This window comes from Accipiter gentilis, chromosome W (genome assembly GCF_929443795.1).
Source record: "Accipiter gentilis chromosome W, bAccGen1.1, whole genome shotgun sequence".
NCBI classification, from domain to species: domain Eukaryota; kingdom Metazoa; phylum Chordata; class Aves; order Accipitriformes; family Accipitridae; genus Astur; species Astur gentilis.
In genome coordinates this window covers 39369315-39391321 of record NC_064918.1, presented here as the reverse complement: position 1 = coordinate 39391321, position 22007 = coordinate 39369315, and the positions used below count along the sequence as shown (strand labels likewise).

Genomic DNA, 22007 nt, shown 5'->3' with positions numbered 1-22007 from the left:
CTCAAGAATGTATGGATGGTTCATCTTCCTCATAGTCCTCATGGTCTGGGTCATTAGGGGTAACGGGTTGGCTCAAAGAATTATGGGCATTGTTGTAGTTATTGTGATTTTAGCTATTGTAATAATTTTACCTTCTTCAGCTTGTTAAGAAAAAATGGCATCCCAAGTTTTTACGCAAGCCTAGATTGCTCAAAAACAAAAAGGGGGAATTGTTGAGGATTTCTTGGCTGGGCGAGGGCATGTGAGCAATCCAGCCGTTAGGTGGGAACGAAGCATAAGTTTACAAAGTGCAGGAGCAGACAAAGACGCTGTGTCCTTGTACGCTGGGAAAAAGGAAGATAAGAAGAGCCTGACAAGCAACTCCTGGATGCCGAAGAATGAGATAAGTAACTGCTGGACACCTCGTGAAGAAGCTTGCACAGCCAATAGAGGATAAGATAGTGTCACGTGAACCGGGGTATTGGACCAATTAGAGTATTGTATAAGGCGCGTGCACAAGCACATAAGGTATATAACTGTGCTAAAAGTTGTAGTAAATGGACTTCACTTGATCACATTGGTCTGTGCGTGATTTCCCCTGTGGATCCTCTGCAGCAGGAACATGCAGTCGCTCGCTCACTCCCCCCTGCACCACTCTCGTGGGATGGGGAGGAGAATCAGAAAGGAAATAGAAAAAAAAAAAAGAACCTCGTGGGTTCTGATAGGGACAGTTAACTGGGACAACACAAGGAGAGAAGGTACATGTGGTTAGACAGGTAACCCGATCTGAAGATTTCGCGGTGTACGGAAAGGTAGGGCCCCACCCCCTCCAGTTACGTTAACCAATAGCAGTTCAGTGGTAACACAAGCGCACCGTGGCTATATAAGGAAGCAACACGGGGAATAAACGCTTTTCGCCATCCACCACATTGGTGTCCTTGTGTGACTAGCCCGAACGGCCTGTACGTTTGCCGTCGTGTCTTCTCCGAACCGGGTCGCCTTGCCTCACAAGAGGCAACATAGTGGTGCCCAAACCCGGGACGAAAAATAACCGCGCCCCCAGTACACGGGAAGGCGCGGCCGGGACATCGGGAATCTCAACGGACGCGAGAAGACGGCCGGAGCGGCGGGACCGACTTCAGCGGGGAGGACGCTCCCGTACCGCCGGGATGGAAGCTCTCGGCAAGGTAGTTTCGCAACTGCATAAGCAGTGGGGGATTGACTGTAAGGCTAAAGACTTCGAATGCGCGGTTACAAGATTGCTTAAATTAAGCACCATTGAGCGTCCCGTAGACATTCTTCACCCGGAGTGTTGGGACAAATGTACGAAAACGCTTGCAGAGGACGTAATGTGTTCAGGGTCCAGCAAGTGTCTTAAGAGTTGGGGGAGGGTTACTCAAGCATTGCGAAAAGCATTGCAAGAACAAGAGACCTGGAAAGCGGCCCAAAGTTGTTTGAAAGTTACTCCTAAAGTGGGGGTTGGAGCAACTATTCAAACAATGTTTAGTGATTGTCCTGCCGATCCTGACCCACCATCTGAAGACAAAGATTGCCCGCAATCGTTGTCTCGGTCCCCCAGTCCTACCCCCAATTTGGCCGTAAAACAGGTTCAGCGGCAAAAATGTGATAATGTCGATGTGCGCGAGAACGCGTTTAACAACGAGGGTCCCGAGGAGGTTTGCGAAAGACCGCCACCGTATGCGCCACAAAATGGCGCCGGCGAAGAGGGAGAGGGGCGGGGCGGCGAGCCGTTTCCCGCCACAAACATGCGCAGTCGGGAATCCAGGGAAAAGTGGGAGGAGATCGCGGACGGAAAAAGGGAGGGGAGCCTGGGGCCCAGTCGGGGGGCGCGTCCCAAGGCATTTCCTTATAAGGAAAGAAACTCCCCGGAAGGGAGGCGGAGAGGGGGTGGGAAGAAGCCTGCCCGCGGAAAGGGGAGAGGGCGGAGCCCAAACAAAAGATACCGTAGCCCGGAAGTCTCGGACCACTCGACTTCCGCCTCTGACTCGGAGGATGACGGGGTGGCCGGCGGCGCGTGCGGGATGCAAAGCGTTATACATCCAGCCCAAGTTCCGACTCGGATAACGAGGAAATGCAAGCAAGCTCTAACAAACTTAAAGGCTTGGCCTCGTCATATATGGTCAAGAAAAGCTTGCAAAAATCTACGCCGCTCACAGATTGGAAAAAAATTCAAAGGGCGTGTGCCGAGTGGGCCCCACCCACAGCGCTAGCTTTCCCGGTCAGGGAAATAAACGGCCAAAAGACTTACTCTCCAGTTAACCCTAAAGACATACAAGCAATCGTTAAAGCAACTGTGGAAAAAGGAATAAACTCCGCGATGGTTTCCACCCTAATTGACAGTGTTTTTGGCAACGATGATATGCTCCCTTTTGACATTAAACAAATGTGCAGAATGATTTTTGATGGCGCAGGGATGATAGTATTTAAGGAAGAATGGGAGGATAATTGCTCAAATATGCTGGCCAAGGTTGCCGGGGACGACCACCCATTGCGAAACTCTAGCCTACAGCGGTTAATGGGCAGAAACCCAACAATGGTCACTCCTCAGGCACAAGCCCAAAACATGAGAGCCCCAGAAATCGCGGCTACAACTCGCGCAGCTAGGGAAGCCATCCGTACCACTTGCGGGATAGTCGCTAAGCCAGCCCTGTGGTCTACCATAAAACAAAGTGAAAGCGAAAGCTTCACCCAATTTGTAGACCGTCTCCAAGCTGCCGTAGACTCTTCCAACTTGCCAGCAGAAGCCAAAGGCCCAGTCGTCGCCGACTGCCTGCGACAACAATGCAACCAAACTACCAAAGAAATTTTGCGATCGGTGCCGCCAGGCTCTAGTGTTGTGGCAATGATCAAGCATGTGGCAAGGGAAGAGCATCTGACCCCAATTCACGCTGCAGTGAGCGCTGCCGTAGCCGGAGTAATTACCCCAAGGCAAGCCAAGAGGACCATGCTGGGCTTGTGGCAAAAAAGGTCATATCACCAGAGAATGCAGGCTAAAAAAGCAGGGAAACGGGCAGGGGAGGGGACCTGCGGGCTGCACGAGGCCCCCTCCCAGCTGGGATATTCGGCGGCCCAGTTATGCGAACCCCGCATGGGGCGAGCAGCTTCCGAATCCACTACCTCCTCGAGAAGCCACCAACTTTATGGCCCAGCCAATGCCTCCACAGCAGTCGTTCCACCAGCCGATGACCCAGCCAGACCTAACTACCTTCGCAACTTCGAAGGACAAATTGGAGACCAAAACCTTCGAGTGGCCCTGGCAGTACAATGCAATACCCCGCCAATAATATGGGGAATTTGCCGGCAGTACTTTTACAACTCCGACATAATCCCCGGTAACAGCCCTTCAAGCCACTTTCGGCTCAGTGATACCGCAATCAGTGTTCCCTTCCTGATCGACACCGGCGCGGATGTAACAGTCATTCCGCAGATGCTTTGGCCCCCAGGCTGGAAGTTAGAAGATGCCCCCACCGTAGGCGGAGTAGGAGGAGTTTCCATTGCAAAGAAAAGCGTTGAATTAATATCAATAACCCTCCACGATAAAAGAAGGCCCGAAACAGAAGTCCAAATACATGTTTACGTTCTTTCGAACGTCCCACCTTTGCTCGGACGAGACGCTCTATCCCGGCTGAGTGACAAATTTACCTTAAGGGCCACTGCAGCATACCCTCCACCTCCAATCAAGCTAACCTGGAAATCGTCAGACCCGGTGTGGGTCGAGCAGTGGCCCATCCCTGAGCCTCGATTGACAATCCTCCTTCAATTGCTCCAGCGAGAATTAGAAAAAGGGCATATCGAGCCATCTACTTCCCCGTGGAACACACCAGTGTTTGTTATACCGAAACGCAGCGGTGAAGGCTTTTGTCTGCTCCACGATCTGCGTGCTGTCAACAAAAAAATCCAGGCCATGGGCCCAGTACAAACACGACTACCCGTTAACTCCTTCGTTCCAATGAACCAACCTTGTGCGGTACTCGATATCAAGGACTGCTTCTTCTCCATACCCCTACACGAACAAGACAGAGAACGATTTGCCTTTTCTGTTGTGTTCCCTAATGGTCAGCAACCCAGTTTGCGATTCCACTGGAAGGTTCTTCCCCAAGGAATGGTTAACTCTCCTACCATATGCCAAATTATTGTAGGCCGAGCCCTAGCGCCCGTTCGATCAACGAACCCAGAAGCTACCATTATCCAATATATGGATGATATTCTCATTGCAGCTCCAACGTCAGACCTCGTAGACAGCCTCGTGTCAGCAATCTCCAAGGTTCTAAAGGCCAACGGCTTTGAAATAGCTGAAGCAAAAATAAAAAGAGGTCCTTCAGTTACGTTTTTAGGTGTAAAAATCGCCAGCTCTCATGTAACACCCCCGGCAATTAAAATTCGCCGTAGTATCAAAACGCTTCACGATGCACAGCAGCTAGTAGGATCTTTGCAGTGGCTGCGCAACGTCATCCTCATCCCACCAGAAGTTATGTCCCCACTGTACGAGCTTCTTAGCGGCAAGCATCCATGGGAACAAAAGACCCTCTCAGACAAGGCCACGCGCTCACTCGATTTCATCGAACGACAGTTGTCTACAGCGGTCCTCTCCAGATGGAATCCAAGCCTACCATTGGACCTTTACGTCCATTTCACCAAAGAGGGAGGAGTGGGAGCACTAGCACAAGGACCCCCTGATACAGCTAAACCAGTACAATGGATAGTCCTCGGAAAAGCCTCACGCGCATTTACCCCGGGAGTGGAGCGTCTCGGAAACCTCATTATGAAGGGCAGAAAACTTGCCCTAAGTCACTCGGGCTTCGAACCTGCAAAAATATACTTACCTTTCCGGAAACAAATCCCAACATCATCAGTGGCAGTCTCAGAGCATCTTGCCTTGGCCCTTTTTGGATTCGTAGGAGAGCTTTGTTATTCCGCAAAACCCCCATGGACTCAGCTGTTAGCGATAGTAGATATCGACCTTCCACAAAAGGTCAGAGACCGACCACTACCAGGACAGACCGTCTTCACCGACGCTTCCTCAACCACCTCTACCGCAGCCGTGGTGTGGCGAGCACAAGAACAGTGGCAATGTATCAAAATGACAGATATGTCGCTGTCAGTCCAACTATTAGAAGCCTCTGCTGTAGTTTTGGCGTGTGGGCTGTTTCAATCTGAGCACCTTAACATTGTAACAGACTCCATGTTCGTTGCCAGACTTTGCCAAGCAATGTCCGGACCAGGCATCTCAGCATCCCCTGCCGCAGCCATGATCGAAGAAGCACTTTCCTCGCGTCAAGGTACTGTGTCAGTTATACATGTCAACAGCCACGACCCTGTCAAAGGATTTTATCAGATTGGCAATGACAAAGCCGATGCCGCAGCAAAGGGACTCTGGACTCTGCGAGACGCGCGACAACTGCATGAGTCACTGCATGTCGGAGCCAAAGCACTCGTCAAAAGGTGCGACATCTCAATGGCAGACGCCAGGCACATAGTGGCCACCTGCCCCCATTGCCAAAAAGCACCCCTGTGGTCCAGCGGAGTTAACCCCAGAGGTCTTAGGGCCTCGGAGATTTGGCAAACAGACTTTACCCTCTGCCAATTGTTAAAACCCAGAGTCTGGCTCGCTGTAACAGTCGACACATATAGCGGCATGATTGTTGCGACCCAGCATGCGAAAACGAACTCTAAAGCGACAATCCAACATTGGCTAACCGCTATGGCATGGCTTGGTATTCCAAAACAAATTAAAACAGATAATGGCACAAACTTCATTTCCAAGTTGACTCAGGAGTTCGCCACAAAATGGAACATCACCTTAAAACAAGGCATCCCCTACAATAGCACAGGACAAGCCATCGTAGAAAGGGCGAATCAAACTCTAAAATCTAAGCTAGAGACCCTAGCCAGAGCAGAAGGGTTCACCAACAATATCCCTCCACCGGAACAACCACGCTTGTTAGCCACCGCCATGCTAGCGTTAAACCAATTTCCAAGGGGAGATCAAACACAGACCCCTTCCCAAAAGCACTGGACCACCGAAGCCTTAAAAGAAGGTCCACCAGTTAGTATCAAAAATGAGCTAGGAAATTGGGAGTCAGGATGGAAGTTAGTCCTGACAGGTCAGGGGTATGCAGCAGTAGAAAAAGACAACATTATTAAGTGGTGTCCTTTAAAGTTGATAAAACCTGCGTTGCGTAACGAAACTAACGAAACTTCTGAGTTTCTTTTAACAGGTCTGCAGCTGTGATTCCTCTCGTCAATTTCACATTTCACCACCAGAGCGAACACCGTCGATCCCGTGACAGCATCTATGCCTCTGTGTCTCCCTGTTCCTGAGCTTAACTTATACAGTACAGGCAAGATCGGACATTCACCCCTATCAGCCATGCACCTGGACACTCCGCAACCCTACAGACGGTAGAGTAATAGCACAAGTCGTGTCTAACACCCCTAGTTTTATTGTTAGTCTCAAAGACATATTTAACTTTCGAGGAGAGAATTGCATTAACTGGCAAACATATTGGTGTCCCGGTTCCAACCCTGGGAAAAGCTACTGTACCTATCCTGGTTATTGGTTCTGCGGATATTGGGGCTGTGAAACTATCGTAACCAGTAATCGGTGGAAACCGCCCAAGAGAGATAACTTCCTGTACGTAAGCTACTGGCCGCAAGAATGCAAACAACCCACCTTTGCTGTAGACGGGATGGTTAGTGAAAGGGGAAGTTGTTCCCACTTAAATGTAACAGTTTTGCGACCCCCAAGATGTAGGCTGGACGTTGGGCAAAATGTGGTCAGTATTCATTCATAAATGGGGTCAAGACCCAAGTGCGGTCGTAGAAGTTATTAGACTTCCACCGCAGCATCATACTGCCATTGGACCTAACCAAATTATGGCTCAAGAACGTAAAAGCTTAAGTAACACCCCAGCACCTGACCCTATGGGCGCTACGCCAGAACCTAATACGGTTTTAGCACCCCCTTATAGAGTGCCTCAAACGACTCCTTTTACCTTATTTTACCGCATGCTAGATGCAGCATTTTTATCACTAAATGCAACAAAGCCAGACCTTACCGATTCTTGTTGGCTTTGCTATGACGCCATTCCGCCCTTTTACGAAGGTGTAGCCCTTAGCGCCCAGTTCAGTTACTCCAAAGAAAGTAGCCCCAGTCAATGCTTGTGGAATACTCCTCGAAAAGGGATCACACTAGAACAAGTTTCGGGTGAGGGAGTTTGCGTAGGCAATCAACAGATAGTGCAGCGTAACAGACATATCTGCAATACCTCCGTTGTCCTGGATGGGACCTACTCCTGGGCTGTCCCCTCAGCTTCAGGAGTATGGGCTTGCAACTCCACAGGTGTCACCCCATGCATTTCCATCAAAGACTTTAATGAAGCTAATGACTTTTGTGTTCAGGTTGTTATTATTCCTAGAATCCTGTACCATTCCGATGACGAAGTACTTCGCAGCTTTGAGGAAAATCTCCCACGACAGAAACGGGAGGTAGTAACCGCTATTAGTCTCGCGGTGCTTTTAAGCTTGGGTGCGACAGGTACAGCGACAGGCATCGCAGCGTTAGTATCCCAGGAACAAAGCCTGACGCAACTGCAGATGACTATTGATGAAGACTTACGCGAAATTCAGCAATCCATTTCCTTCCTAGAGTCGTCCCTTAACTCCCTATCTGAAGTGGCGTTACAGAATAGGCGTGGACTGGATCTCCTACTTATGCATCAAGGAGGTCTATGCGCTGCCCTTAATGAAGAGTGCTGTTTTTATACCAACCATTAAGGAACAATTAAAAAATCTATGGCAGAGCTCCAAGAAAGGCTGGAGCGACGCCACAAAGAATATTCTCAGCAAAATTGGTTTAATTCGCTCTTTACCCAATCCCCCTGGATCGTCACCCTTGTGTCTACTTTGATGGGACCAGTTATCGTTATTGTTCTCACGCTTATAATCGGTCCTTGCCTTTTAAACAAGCTAGCTCAATTTGTTAAAGCCCGCCTAAATCAAATTGATGTTATGTACTTAGAACAAAGACAGCTTGTTTAGTTATAACAATTCGCTTGAAACGCATTATAAGTAACTAACGTATTATAGTTGCAGTTAGTATAGTATCTGTCAATGATCTGTCTTTGCTTGTTGTTACTAACACAGTTATATAAGTTTATTTGTTCATGGAGGGGGGGAAATGTGGTTAGACAGGTAACCCGATCGGAAGATTTCGCGGTGTACGGAAAGGTAGGGCCCCACCCCCTCCAGTTACGTTAAACAATAGCAGTTCAGTGGTGACGCAAGCGCACCGTGGCTATATAAGGAAGCAACACGGGGAATAAACGCTTTTCGCCATCCACCACATTGGTGTCCGTGTGTGACTAGCCCGAACGGCCTGTACGTTTGCCGTCGTGTCTTCTCCGAACCGGGTCGCCTTGCCTCACAAGAGGCAACAGTACAACAACAACAATGGTACTAACAAAGAATATACAAAATGAGTGATGCACAGTGCAACTGCTCACCACGCAGGACCCGACGCTCTGCCACTTCCCCTGCAGAGAGAGAGTAAACCCCCCAGCCCACTCCCCAGTTATACACTGAGCATGATGTCACATGGTATGGAATAGCTCCTTGGCTAGTTCAGGTCAGCTGTCCTAGCTGTGCCCCCTCCCAGGTTCCTGTGAAAATTAACTCTATTCCAACTGAACCCAGGACACCAATCTGTATAGATCCCTCTTCAAGGCATCTTGTCCCTCAAGACAGTCAACAGCACCTCCCAGTTTGGTATCGTTAGCAAACTTGCTAATGGTGCATTCAACTCCTGCCTCCAGATTATTGATAAAAATATTGAACAGGATTGGCCCTATGTCCTGGGTTCAGCTGGGATAGAGTTAATTTTTACAGGAACCTGGGAGGTGGGGGCATAGCCGGGGCAGCTGACCTGAACTAGCCAAGGAGCTATTCCCTACCATGTGACATCATGCTCAGTATATAAATGGGGAGCAGGCCGGGGGGGTGGTCTCTGTTTTCGGTGGGGGAAGCGGCATAGCGTCGGGTCCCGGGTGGTGAGCAGTTGCACTGTGCATCACTCTTTTTGTATACTTTTTCATTAGTACCGTTGTTTTTGTAGTAATTTGTGTTTGTCCCAGTAAACTGCCTTTATCTCAACCCTCGAGGTTCCAGTTTCTTTTTCTTTTCTCTCCTCCATCTCCTCCCCATCCCACCGGAGGGGGGTGGAGGAGTAAGCGAGAGGCTGCGTGGTCCTTTGTTACTGGCTGGGCTGAAACCACGACACCCTAGAATTGACCCCTGAGGAACACCGCTGGTGACCAGTGTGGCAGTACACTCCCCCCAGCAGGAAACAAAACTTCTCCAGGAAGGGAGAAAAAACCCCAAAACCCTAGAGGACGCAGGTTGAAAGTTGAACAGACCAATCGAGACGTGCCAGGTACGCTGAGGTGAACTTCTTGGCCAATAGGGATTAAGTGACCACAGATCAGATTCGACAACAGTATAAACGGGGCCCTGCTGGAGGACATGTTGGAATCAGTCCTCCTTGGAGCAGCGGGTCTGCAGTCGGGGACTCCCCCTTGGGTCGGGGTACCGCCCGAGGTAACTCCTTGAGGGAGAGACCCTTCAGCTTTTAGGTGAGTGATATGCACATTTTGAGTCATCACTTTTAAATCTTAAGGATTCTTAAGTCGGCTGTGTAGTACTAATTCCCCTGACATCATTGAGCCTGTAGTTCACTAATGTTATTGGAGTTCTAACTAACTTTTTACTGAAGAATAAATCTGAGCTTTAACACCTGTTGGATTTGATTGTGTGTGCCTCTGTAACAACTGGTCACCAGGCAGATGTAGCTGCATTCACTACAACCCTCTGAGCTCTGCCTTTCAGCCAGTTCTTCATCCAGCACACCGTGCACCTGCTCATCCCACAGTTGGACAACTTGTCCAGATGGACGCTATGAGGGATGGAATCAAAAGCCTTACTAAAATCCAGAAAAACTACATCCACTGCCTTCCCTTCATACACTAGGCAGGTGACCTTATCATAAAAAGATATCAAATTAGTTAAACAGGATTTTTCCTTTGTGAACCCATGTTGACTGTACCTGATGACTGCATTGTTCTTTAAATGCCTTTCAATAGCACCCAGTATGATCTTTTCCATAATTTTTCCAAGTACTGAGGTTAGACTAACAGGTCTGTAGTTTCCTGGGTCTTCCCTCACATTCTTCTTGTAGATTGGAATAACACTGGCTAGCTTCCAGTCAGCAGGGACCTCCCCAGACTCCCAAGAACTTTGGTAGATGATCAAGTGGGGTCCCGCCGTAATATCCGCTAACTCCTTCAGTACTCTGGGATGAATGTTAAAGAATTTCAGTCATGGGTTTCTCTAGGTTTGCTTTATTAATAACTCAGAGTTGGGCCACCACCGCAGTGAATGGCGAAGGATAACTCAAAAACGCCATCTATATAATATGATTTTACAAAACATTATGTAATTGATGTCTTGTTAAAAGAAGTTCTTGGTGTTATTCCATGAACTCTCAGTTCTCTATTCTCTAGTGCTTTCAAAAGTCCAATACATTTTCCTGTCTCAACTGATTCTTATTGTCTCGTCTCAGTTCTTATGAAGTTAGTGGTCGTAGGCAGAAGGTCTTTGGTCACCACAGTCACTTATCTTCTTACACATCAAAGATCACCTTTGAATTTCTGAGAATCACTCAGGTTGTTCTATTAATTCATCTTACTCTAAGTTAATCACTTACTCTTATCTATTCTTATGTCCTAGGTCTAAGATATATAATCCTTCTTCTTTTGATTCAGCTTGACTGGGTTTTAAGCCAGCCATGGTGAGGGCTACACAAGGGACAAATAAGCAGCTTATGCATATTGTTTTATAAGCACCTGCATTCTATTAATCACATCTAAACCAATCTCTAATCATTAGTTATATGTCTGATATGAATAGTCTTAGAAACAATGATGCTTGAGGCCTAGTTCCCTTTACAATGAATCCCATCAGGCCCCATGGACTTATGAACATTCAACTGATATAGCTGGTCCCTTACAATTTTAGTGTCCACAAATGGAAAGTCACTGTTCCCACACTCATGGTTCTCTGACTCAGACCTTAGGCTGCCTGGTCCGCTATCAGTATTATTAAAGACTGAGGCAAAAAAAGCAATGAATGCCTCTGCTTTTTCTTCATCCCTATTTGTCAAGTGACCATCTTCAACAAGTATCAGTCCAATGTTTTCTTTAGACCTCCTCTTGTTATTAACATACTTAAAAAAGCCCTTCTTGTTACCTGAAATAACATTGGCCAGTTTTAACTCTAATTGAGCTTTGGCCTTTTGTGTCTTCTCCCTGCATATGCAAACCACAACGCACCCGAAGTAGGTTAAGACACTGCGGATGTTGACTGTGTGCCTTGCGGCCGTGGCACCATGTTTGTTTGCTCTGAGTTTTTCCCTCCCATCCCAGGGCCGGAATGCAGAGCTCTTGCAGGACATAATTACCAAGAAGCCTTGTGTACACTGTTGAGGTGCAAGGGCTGACTCTGCTCGCTCCCCAGCAGCTTTCTTGGCACCCAAAAATCCCCCAGTACAAAAGCTCAAAGCATAATTTGCCTAATGAATCTGTCTTCAGCCCTGCAGCTCTGCAGGACCTGGGAGTTTGCAATCGAGGTCTGTCCAGTTGCTCTGGAGAGCAAAGCAGGCAGCAGCTGAAATCCCAGCCAGAGCAGGGCCAGGCACTGGACTGCATGGGGAAGAGGCACCCTTCCTTCACCCAGCTGCAGATTTGGGCTGAGCTCCCAGTGCAGCCTGACCCAACCTCCCCTCCTGGGGCACGAGCGTGTTGTGCTGCCAAGAGTGGTTTTAGCTCTGTCCAGGGCCCTGGCCTGGTGCAGAGCTGAGTGCTGCTTCCTCCTTGTCCTTGCTGGTGTCTGACACAGCCCTGCCTCACTGCCGTGGCAGCCCCAGATCTGCTGAATTTGCAGCCCCGAGTCTTTAGATACTTGTACTTCTGTAGGGTTTAGGGTTATTCCATGCGGGGCCCGGATGACAGGACACCAATATGATGATTAAAGTCGCCAGTATATTGAGCCTAGCTGATCATTCTTATACAATTCTCTAAGTTGCCCAGAAGCTCCGATTGGCTGCTGCATGCAAGCATTTGGTGTCCATGCGCACAAACATAAAATGTGATTGGTTATATCGATACTGTCCACACGTATAAACATAAGATACAGTTAGTTTTACTCACTCTGTACACGCACATAAACACAGGACATAATTGGCTATGTTAACTAGAGCATGCGAAACTTGTCTCAGTCTAATTGGTCAAGATCAACTGCCGCATTGAGGTTGTTTGTGCCAAGTTCCCTTTATCGTGGAATGTGCACCTGTGTTTTTCTAATTGGGATCTTTCTTTTTCTGTCTTCTTGTTTATTCTGTTCAAGGCCTTCTAAAGGCGTCTGGAATGCTCTTGCGACCATGAGCTACTTTCAGGCCCAGTAACTAAGTTCCCTATAATTGACCCCTACATACTTCTATTGCGTAATAAAAATAACATTGTCAGAATTAGTGATGCGTTCTCTGTCTGCTAGTCCCAAGCATGGAGCTGCAGGCAGTGTTGTAGATGGAGCTGGTATGAATTGGTGAGTTACTTGTAATGAAACACTCTTAGTACCTGCCTGCGCCAGCTGGCACACTTCAGTCAGCTAGCAGCTTTGCACTCCTGAGGGTCAGGTTTCTTTTTCTTGGATCTCTTAGAAGCATACTTTTCTCTTTATTATTGCTCCCATCAGCATGATGGAAAAAACTGTAAAAACAAAATAAATCTGTGAGCCTGCACTAGTGTTCAGCAACTGGAGATCTTGGGGGAATGCTGCCCGCCCTTCTGGGATTGATGTGCTTACACTTTTTTTTTTATTTTTATTTATTCTTTGAGAGGAGATGGGTTTCGGGGCTTTTGGAACTTCGGGGTGTTGGTTTTCTTGTGTTTTTTTTCTTTGTTTGGGGTTTTTTTGTTTGTTTTTTTGAACTCATTTATAGGATCTTACAGAGGTAAATGCATACCTGTGTAATGCAAGCTAAAGACAGCTTCAATATCTTACAGCTTTTTCCTTCCCTGTTGGAGCAGCGGAGGAATGCACATAAGTCGACCCAATATGAGTGATAGAAGTGATTCAACTTTATTTGCACGGATAGCTCATATTTATACAGTTTGTGATAATTATGCCTACTAGTCCTAATACGATTGGTACATTGCTAATGTTTATTCATTACTAAAACACACCCACTTGTGGTTGGCAGCTACGCGTGTTCAGTAACTTTCTCATGAGAACTTCTTCAAAAGTTACTTGTGAAGTTATGCCAAGGTCACACCGTCCCTGTCTTTCTCCTGATAACAGCGAGACCAGCTGTTGTTTTTCTCCCAATATCAGTAAAGCCAGCTATTTTTGGCCAAGGCCTAGTCTTGCTGCTCAAACTGACGTTCTTTCACACAGAACTCTGCTCGCACAACTTTTCCACAGGCCCATGTCCTTTTTCAGCAAGCCACTTCCCAACACTTCCCTACCCTGATAATTCATCACCACATAATTTAATTGCTTCTCTTGCAAGCTAGGACTGGCATTAACTGTGTGTGGTGGCACATTACAGAGAAGCTCACCAAGTGTGAAATAGTGTAAGGAAAGAGGCAGCTAAAGGTAGCTCATTGACTAGTGCTGCATTCTGTTAGAATAAACTGAAAACACCAGAATAATGATAGAAAGTAATTCTGCATGCTGTTCTTTCCTGTTCAGCTGCAAATTTAGTGAACTTGGTTGACAGTATTTGCTTTGGCTTGAAATATATATACTCCCATGTGAATGTTGTACTAAAATAATTCAGCTGCGTGCCTTGAGGTTAGCTGCCTCTCTTCTGGGTGCCACAGTGCTGTTATTTTTTCAGGTCCTGAGATCATGAGCAAGCTGGCTGGTGAGTCTGAGAGCAACCTGAGGAAAGCCTTTGAAGAAGCAGAGAAGAACGCTCCTGCCATCATCTTCATTGATGAACTGGATGCCATTGCTCCTAAGAGAGAGAAGGTAAAGAAAGCCTGTAGAAGATAGAGTACATCTTTTTGGTAGCAGCTGGTGTGAATCTCTGCATTTGACTACAGGGTAAAGCAGTATTTAACTTAACGCCTGAACTCAGTTGGATGTCAGAAGTTGGATATTGGAAGAATCCGATATAGTTCATGATGTTTCTTAACAGCTCACGTCTGCTGTATCTGTCTGCTCTGGTGCAGTACTAGCTCCTGTGCTGTGTTTTAGAGCTTTTGGTCTAATCATTACTTTCTCTCTCCATAGACACATGGAGAGGTGGAACGTCGCATAGTGTCTCAGCTGTTGACTCTTATGGATGGACTGAAACAGAGGGCACACGTGATTGTTATGGCAGCTACCAACAGACCTAACAGCATTGACCCAGCACTCAGGCGATTTGGTAACCATGCTTGCCATCTTTTTCTTTCTTTTTTTTTTTTTTGTGTGTGTGTGTGTATCAGATACTTTGTTATGGGCTGTGCTTCAGATGAGAAGTCTGGTAGTTTCTGAGATTCAGGTTTTCAAAACTTTGCAGTGTGAATGAATGTCTGTTGTATGACCAGTTGGTGAAGTCAAGTTTGCAGGAAAAAATGGCCTGTTAAATGTGTAGTGAGGCATTTGAATGCACAGCTATGGCTAGGTGAAAATGATAGGTGTATGTACCTTAGTTAATATTGCAGTAATACATAGGTTTCCTGCCTCCCCAGATATTGGGGCAGTTCATGTTTTTCACCACTTGGGTACTGCTATGAAAGTTCTGAAAAATTAAATCTGCCAGTATTTGTGGACTCCTGTGCTGAGGACACAAAGGTAGGAATAAACAAAAATGTCTCATGGTGTGTTGGTTAGGGGAAGCATATTTTCCTATAAATGAGGCTCAGAAAAACCCAGAAATCCTCTGTGTTTATATAATCTTGAACTCTAGTTAATACAGTAGTCTCACTTTCCCTAAATGGCTAAAGCTTTTCTTCCTTCTCTGATCTGACTCTGCTACTGTGCTGATAGATGCTGCAGAGAAACCCAAAGCTCTGGCATTTTCTGAAATTGTATGCGTTTGTGACTCATCATCACGTTCCTCTGTCAGAGGAAGGCAGCAACTGCAGCTCCTTTAGTTTGCAGAATCAACAGCTCAACATATGTTTTGTACTCCCCAGGTCGTTTTGACAGAGAGGTAGATATTGGTATCCCAGATGCCACCGGGCGCCTGGAGATCCTGCAGATCCACACAAAAAATATGAAACTGGCTGATGATGTGGATCTGGAACAGGTGAGTAGCATGCTATTAGGAGAGCTTGCCTCCACTTGTTTAGGACAGTGTGAAACTGGTCGAATGTGTGATGTCTGGGCTTCCTTCTAACTAGTTTATCAGTGACCAAAAATCCTCACTCACTAGTGAAGAATGGCATGGCTAAGTGAAACAAACATATATCCGTCCAATCTGGAAGTACCTTGCCACTGTCCTCCTGGGTTTGTTTGCTGTGGCATTCTCTTTAAAAATAAAGCAAGCCTGAAACAGCACTCACAGAGCTGGGTGAACATTGTGGTGATACTGGATGGTTACTATAATCTCTGTCCTGAATGAAGAACTGCAGTCCTCAGGGTTATCTTTCTGCACACCATCTGAATTCCAGTTGCAGCTTTGATCTCAAGTAGGAGGTGGAACAGCAGTGTCTTTGCCTGTTAAATATGTGATAGCACTTGTCTTGAACATCAGTGCTCTGCTGCAAATTCCTGTCTTCCAGAGTTCTGTTGCACCTCTGAGTGAATGACCAAAGCATGCATTGCCCTTGCAGAGTGCTTGCTTGTATCCCTGTGAGTCATAGTTGGTGCTCTGCTTTCAGGTGGCAAATGAGACCCATGGCCATGTTGGTGCTGACTTGGCTGCTCTTTGCTCAGAAGCTGCTCTTCAGGCTATCAGAAAGAAGATGGATCTCATAGACCTAGAAGATGAAACCATTGATGCTGAAGTGATGAACTCGCTGGCTGTGACCATGGATGACTTCAGGGTAATGCAGGAGTGCCCCTCTTTCTTTTGGGTGCAATGTCTAATTGCTTATCTGAAGCGTGTGAACATAACATGTTAGACTTCATATAATGCTGTTTCTTCTAACAATAGTGGGCTCTGAGCCAGAGCAACCCTTCTGCTCTTCGGGAGACTGTGGTGGAGGTGCCACAAGTTACCTGGGAAGATATTGGTGGTCTAGAAGATGTAAAGAGAGAACTCCAGGAACTTGTACAGGTAAGGGTTTCCAACAGACTTTTGCCTAGTCAGCATGAAAAATAATTATAATAATAAAATCCAGAACCTCTTCACATTCCTGTTTGGGCTGTGAACAGGGTAAATGCAGAGGTTTTATGGCATTTTGTTGTAATGGACTGAAAATACCACGCTGTTCCATCTTAGTGATCTTAAGGAGAGGAAGGTGCTGGGTGGGAAGCAGCATCAGGCTTTCCTTAGCTGAGTCTACAGTGACATCTTGGGTGGGTGTTTTGCTACATGCAGAAACAGCAGCAGTTCTGCTTCTCTTAAATGGAGACCAGCAGTGGGACCAATGCTGAGATTCCTGTTACGTGGTGGCTTTATATGCCAGAAAGTGGATGAAGATTCTTATACAGAGAGCCTCTGAAGGGCTTTCCATCAGCGTTAGCATAGGGACAGGTGAGAAGTAATTGTGAAGCCTTCTATGAAAGGAGAGGCTGGAACAAAGTCATGAATGGTCTGTGGAAACTTCTGGTGCCTGCTTGCGTTGGAGTGGTTTGGGTTTGATATGTCCCTGCTTTCAGTTGGCACTGTAGAAACAGCCTGTCTGTGAATAAAAGAATCTACTTTTTAGTCTAATTTTCTGGCGTTAAAATCATCGCCTATCTCTGACCTTGTTGCGGAGGATAAATGCTCACATCAGACATCTTGCCTGTCTCTGGAGGGCAGAGCAAATAGGTTAGATAACGAGCTGTTCCCTTTTGCTTCTGCAGGGCAGAGTAAAGCTGGGGTTAATTGTGCTGGAAAACTACCTGAACTGGTACTTAGTTCATAGGTGGAAATAGACTGTTTAAGGCAGCTTTACAATTTAGCTGTGGTACTTTTCAAACCAGTGCCCGTTTAAAAACTCCAGTGGCACCAAGCAGGCAGAATCTTGTGTTTAACCCACCAGAAATCTCAGGTAGTGTTTCTGGTAGGAGCAGAAACAAAACTATCTAGTGAAAGATGTCCCTGCCCATGGCAGGGAGGTTGGACTAAGATGATCTTTGAAGGTCCCTTCCAACCCAAACCATTCTGTGATTCTAAAGTACAGACCTGTTCTGGCTCATCACAAGGGGTTTTTGTTTGGTTGGTTTGTTCTCCTGCAGTATCCTGTGGAGCACCCAGACAAGTTCCTCAAATTTGGCATGACCCCATCAAAAGGGGTTCTGTTCTATGGGCCACCCGGTTGTGGTAAGACACTTCTGGCCAAAGCCATTGCCAATGAATGCCAGGCAAACTTCATTTCCATCAAGGGGCCAGAATTGCTCACCATGTGGTTTGGCGAGTCTGAAGCCAACGTGCGCGAGATCTTTGACAAGGTAAGTGTATCTTCTACTCCTTGTGCTATGTTTGTGCTGAGATACCCACAAAACATTGTCTCCGCTGCACCTGTCTTACTGGCCTGGTTCTTGTTTGTGTGTGTTGTGTTTTCCCCACTTGTGCTGAGAGCAGATGCTGCTTTCCTGATGTTAGGGAATTAATTCTCTTTGGCAGCATAGCTATTTAAATGGTTTTCTCCTGCTGCAACTTGTATCTGTTGTTACAGGATGATAAATGCCCCGGTGTCTTAGCAGTGAGGCTGGCATTAGGATGGCACAGATATTCTCTGCATCCCTGAAAACTTATTTTGACACCTCATTAGCCATCACCTTCTACAAAAACATGCTACGGGTTCTTCTTCTTCTGCAGTTGGACTAGATGAACATTGTAGGTCCCTTCCAACTGAAATATTCTTTTCTATTCTATTCTTGTCCTGCAATATATATGGCTTAGAAAGGAGCTCATTCCTACTGCCCAGTTTGTAAAGGGAACTAGGCCTTAAACCTCATTGTTTCTAACACTATTCGTATCAGACATATAACTAATGATTAGAGATTGCTTTAGATGTGATTAATAGAATGCAGGTGCTTATAAAACAATATGCATAAGCTGCTTATTTGTCCTACGTGTAGCCCCCACCATGGCTGGCTAAAAGCCCAGTCAAGCTGAATCAACAGAAGAAGGATCAAACATCTTAGACCTAAGACATGGCAGTAAGTGATTAACTTTAGAGCAAGATAAATTAATAGAGTAGCCTGAGTGATTTTCAGAAATTCAAAGGTGATCTTTGATAAGTGACTGGGGTGACCAAAGACCTTCTGCCTACGACCACTAACTTCAGAAGAACCGGAACATGAGAATTGATGAGATAAGATGATGAATGATAACGACATGGGAACCGAGATCAACTGGAAAATTACAAAGACTTTGGACTGGGATAATGGGTGGTAAAAAGGTATATAAGACTGAGAAATTTTTGGAAGCTTGCCATTCACTGCGGTGGTGGCCCAACTCTTGAGTTGTTAATAAAGCAAACCTAGAGAAACCCATGACTGAAAATCCTTTAACACAGTTCCCCCATAGAAAGTATGATCTCCTGTCCCAGGAGGTATCTGCATGGATTGTCTTGGGAATCCTCATTCCTGTGATCAGGGAAGGTGCTGAAAGAGCAAAGTTAGAAGGAGAGTGAGAGAGAAAAATTTTAGGTTGAGAGGGAACCTCAGAGGCCATCTAGTCCAGTTGTTTGTCCAGAGCAGGGAGATAACTTGGAAATTCAATCAGGTTGCTCAGAGCCTCATGTTCTGAACGTGTGCTAAGGATGGAGAATCCCTGACCTCTCTGGGCCTTGTGCTAGTGTTTGAGCTCTCTCATTGTGAAGAATTCCCCCCCCCCCCCCTCCTTATTTCGAACTGGAATTTTCTTTGCAGCCATTTGTGCCTGTGGTCTTTCAGCCTTTCACTGTGCATCTCAAAGAAGGATCTGGCTCCCTTTTCCCTATAACTACCCATTAGGTAGCTGAAGACAGCAATTGGATTTCCCCCTTCCATTTGATATATCTTGCTTACTGATGCTTGAGTGCCTAAATAACCAATTGACGTCCCTAGATCTTGCAGGGAGAGTTCTGGTCCAGGCAAATTGGCTCTAGCTTTCCCTCTAGGCATTGGAGTTACCACCCTTCTGCTTGGTTCACAATGCTGCTAGCTTTGGGGAAATACAGCTTCTTGTTCAGGAGAATTTAATTGAGGGTTTGTGTGGCAGGAGACTTCTGGAGCAGCTCCTCCAAGCTCTCCTTGCGGCAGCAGTGCTCTGGTACTCCTCTGAGCTGCTTTAATTGTAGGGTAGGCTTAGTGTAAAATCAGCATGCCCCTCACCTGGTGGTATTAACATGGAGTAATTGTTCCTGTTTGCTTTTTTGCAGGCCCGCCAAGCAGCCCCTTGTGTGCTCTTCTTTGATGAGCTGGACTCCATTGCAAAGGCTCGAGGTGGGAATATCGGAGATGGTGGTGGTGCTGCAGACCGTGTCATCAACCAGATCCTGACAGAGATGGACGGCATGTCCACCAAGAAAAACGTCTTCATCATCGGTGCCACCAACAGGCCAGACATCATTGACCCAGCCATCTTGCGTCCCGGCCGCCTGGATCAACTCATCTACATCCCCCTGCCTGATGAGAAGTCCCGGGTTGCTATTCTTAAGGCCAACCTGAGGAAATCACCAGTTGCTAAGGTAGGATCTACTCCCTAACTGTGCCTGACTTGGGTTTGCCGTGTGCTGCACGTGCTCCTCACAAGCTGGGGATAGAGCAGAGGGCTGGTGGCTGTTCCACACGATACAGAGCTGGGAAACCTACAGTCTCTGAAGGATGGAAATGAAGAGGTAGGGGGAGGCTTGAGCTCTGAGACTAGGTATCAATGAAGCTAGGTGTTAGTGTGTAAGCACAGCGGGTCTTTATCACGTAGTAGAGTTCTGCCCACAGTGTGGGAACAAGAAAGCCTGTTATGGAAAGATGGAAAAGATTCTTGTACTCTGAAAGAAAAGTAAATGTAGAAAACAGGGGTGGGAAATGGAAATTGAAGAGGAACCATTGCAGTTAATTGTTGCTGAACTCTGATAGGCAAGAGCTATGTCCCTTGCCTGGGGAGCAGGCAATAATGCAACTGATAGTTAATCAGAGAAAAGCAGATGTCAAGTGAGAGCTCAAGCTATTTTATGTCTAGCTTACCTTTTTAGGTGCTGTTGGGAAGGAAAGCTTCAAAAGAGGTTGCAGTACTACTTCCTCAGTTGAGGGGAAGGAGGAGGAGGTTGGTCATCTTGGTCTGCCTGTGCCCCATCTCCATTTCCAGTCTGACAGTGTCTCATTTGACTCCTAATGCTGAGACCTGAGCAAATCATATCCTAAATCCACAAGTCAACCTGCTGCTTCTTGAGGGTGAACAGTGCAGGGGCATTTTCCCCCTCTACTCTGCTCTCGTGAGACCCCACCTGGAGTACTGTGTTCAGCTCTGGGGCCCCCAGCATAAGAAAGACATGGACCTGTTGGGGTGGGTCCAGGGGAGGGCCATGAAGATGACCAGGGGGCTGAAGCACCTCCCGTATGAGGACAGGCTGAGAGAGTTGGGGTTGTTTAGTCTAGAGAAGAGAAGGTTCTGGGGAAACCTTATAGTGGCCTTCCAGTACTTAAAGGGTGGAAGCCTACAGGAAAGATGGGGAGGAACTCTTTCTCAGGGAGTGTAATGATAGGACGAGGAGTAACGGTTTTAAACTGAAAGAGGGTAGATTTTGATTAGATATTAGGAATAAATTCCTTACTGTGAGGGTGGTGAGACACTGGAATAGGTGGCCCAGAGAAGTTGTGGATGCCCCCTCCCTGGAAGTGTTCAAGGCCAGGTTGGATGGGGCTTTGAGCAACCTGGTCTAGTGGAAGGTGTCCCTGCCCATGGCAGGGGGGTTGGAACTAGATGATCTTTAAGGTCCCTTCCAACCCAAACCATTCTATTCTATGATTCAATGGTCCTTTACCCACACGGGGGTCTGTGCACACTCCCTGGGCTGCAATTCAGCCCCTTGTAGGACCTGATGCCTCTCACCCTTCTTGGATACTCCCAAGAACCTCCAATGGGGTGAGCAGGGTCAACTCTGCAGAGCAGCATAGCCCCAGCACTTGGCTGACGCCCACTTGATAGCATATTTCCATACATTCTGTATGGTATGTCTAAATATTTTGATGGTTTTAATATTTTGTACCAGCCGTGGAAACTGGTTTGCTGCTAGGTGACTGTAAAAGTGAGATTTGGTAAATAATTATTAGAAATCTTATACTAACACTATGATTGAAACAATAGACAAAAGTATAGCCAAGCAGTTAACTAGTAGAGGTAGTTCCTCATAAGCTTTGCAGTTTTTTGCTCTTATGACTAGATGTTCCTGTACGCTAGATGAGAACAATGTTGAAACTGACCACATGTGATTGAAACTGCATTAAGCTTCAAGATCAAAGAACAAAGACTTCAAGGTCAGCCAACAGAATTTCAAATGGGTCGGTGGTCACAAAAGCAGCCCTTCAACTCAAATGAATTCTTCATTGCACATGATCGTATGTAGGCAGTACTATGATAATCAGTTACAATAATTTTTATGTCCCAGCAAGAGCCATTTTAATCAGAGCTTTCTGCCCTGTGGGACTCTGCCCAGTGTAGTAAAAGAGGTGCAGACAGCCCTTTTACTCTCCCCTCCCATCAATCCACTGTTTAGCCTCATCTCCTTTTTCCCCTCCCTCTGCATTTCAAGCCTGCTCGCTAAATATTTGAAAGTGATGCTGATGCAGTTGGTATGGCAACACTAGGCTGGGCCCCTCACCTG

General features: G+C 46.7%; 1 protein-coding gene across 7 annotated transcripts in view; it reads left to right on the top strand.

Moving 5' to 3' along the window:
* Positions 1–21107, top strand: part of LOC126035220 (transitional endoplasmic reticulum ATPase) — a 145305-nt gene extending 124198 nt beyond the window's left edge. The window contains exons 8-14 of one of the 7 annotated variants that reach the window (XM_049793444.1): positions 13952–14085; positions 14350–14485; positions 15240–15352; positions 15927–16091; positions 16202–16324; positions 17434–17646; positions 19566–21107. In XM_049793444.1, the coding sequence (XP_049649401.1) occupies positions 13952–14085; positions 14350–14485; positions 15240–15352; positions 15927–16091; positions 16202–16324; positions 17434–17646; positions 19566–19892 (1211 nt within the window). In that variant the 3' untranslated portion in view covers positions 19893–21107. The remainder of the gene's footprint in view (positions 1–13951; positions 14086–14349; positions 14486–15239; positions 15353–15926; positions 16092–16201; positions 16325–17433; positions 17647–19565) is intronic. The other 6 variants (XM_049793449.1, XM_049793448.1, XM_049793450.1 and 3 more) reach the window with 6 other exon arrangements.
* Positions 21108–22007: the final 900 nt, after the last annotated feature.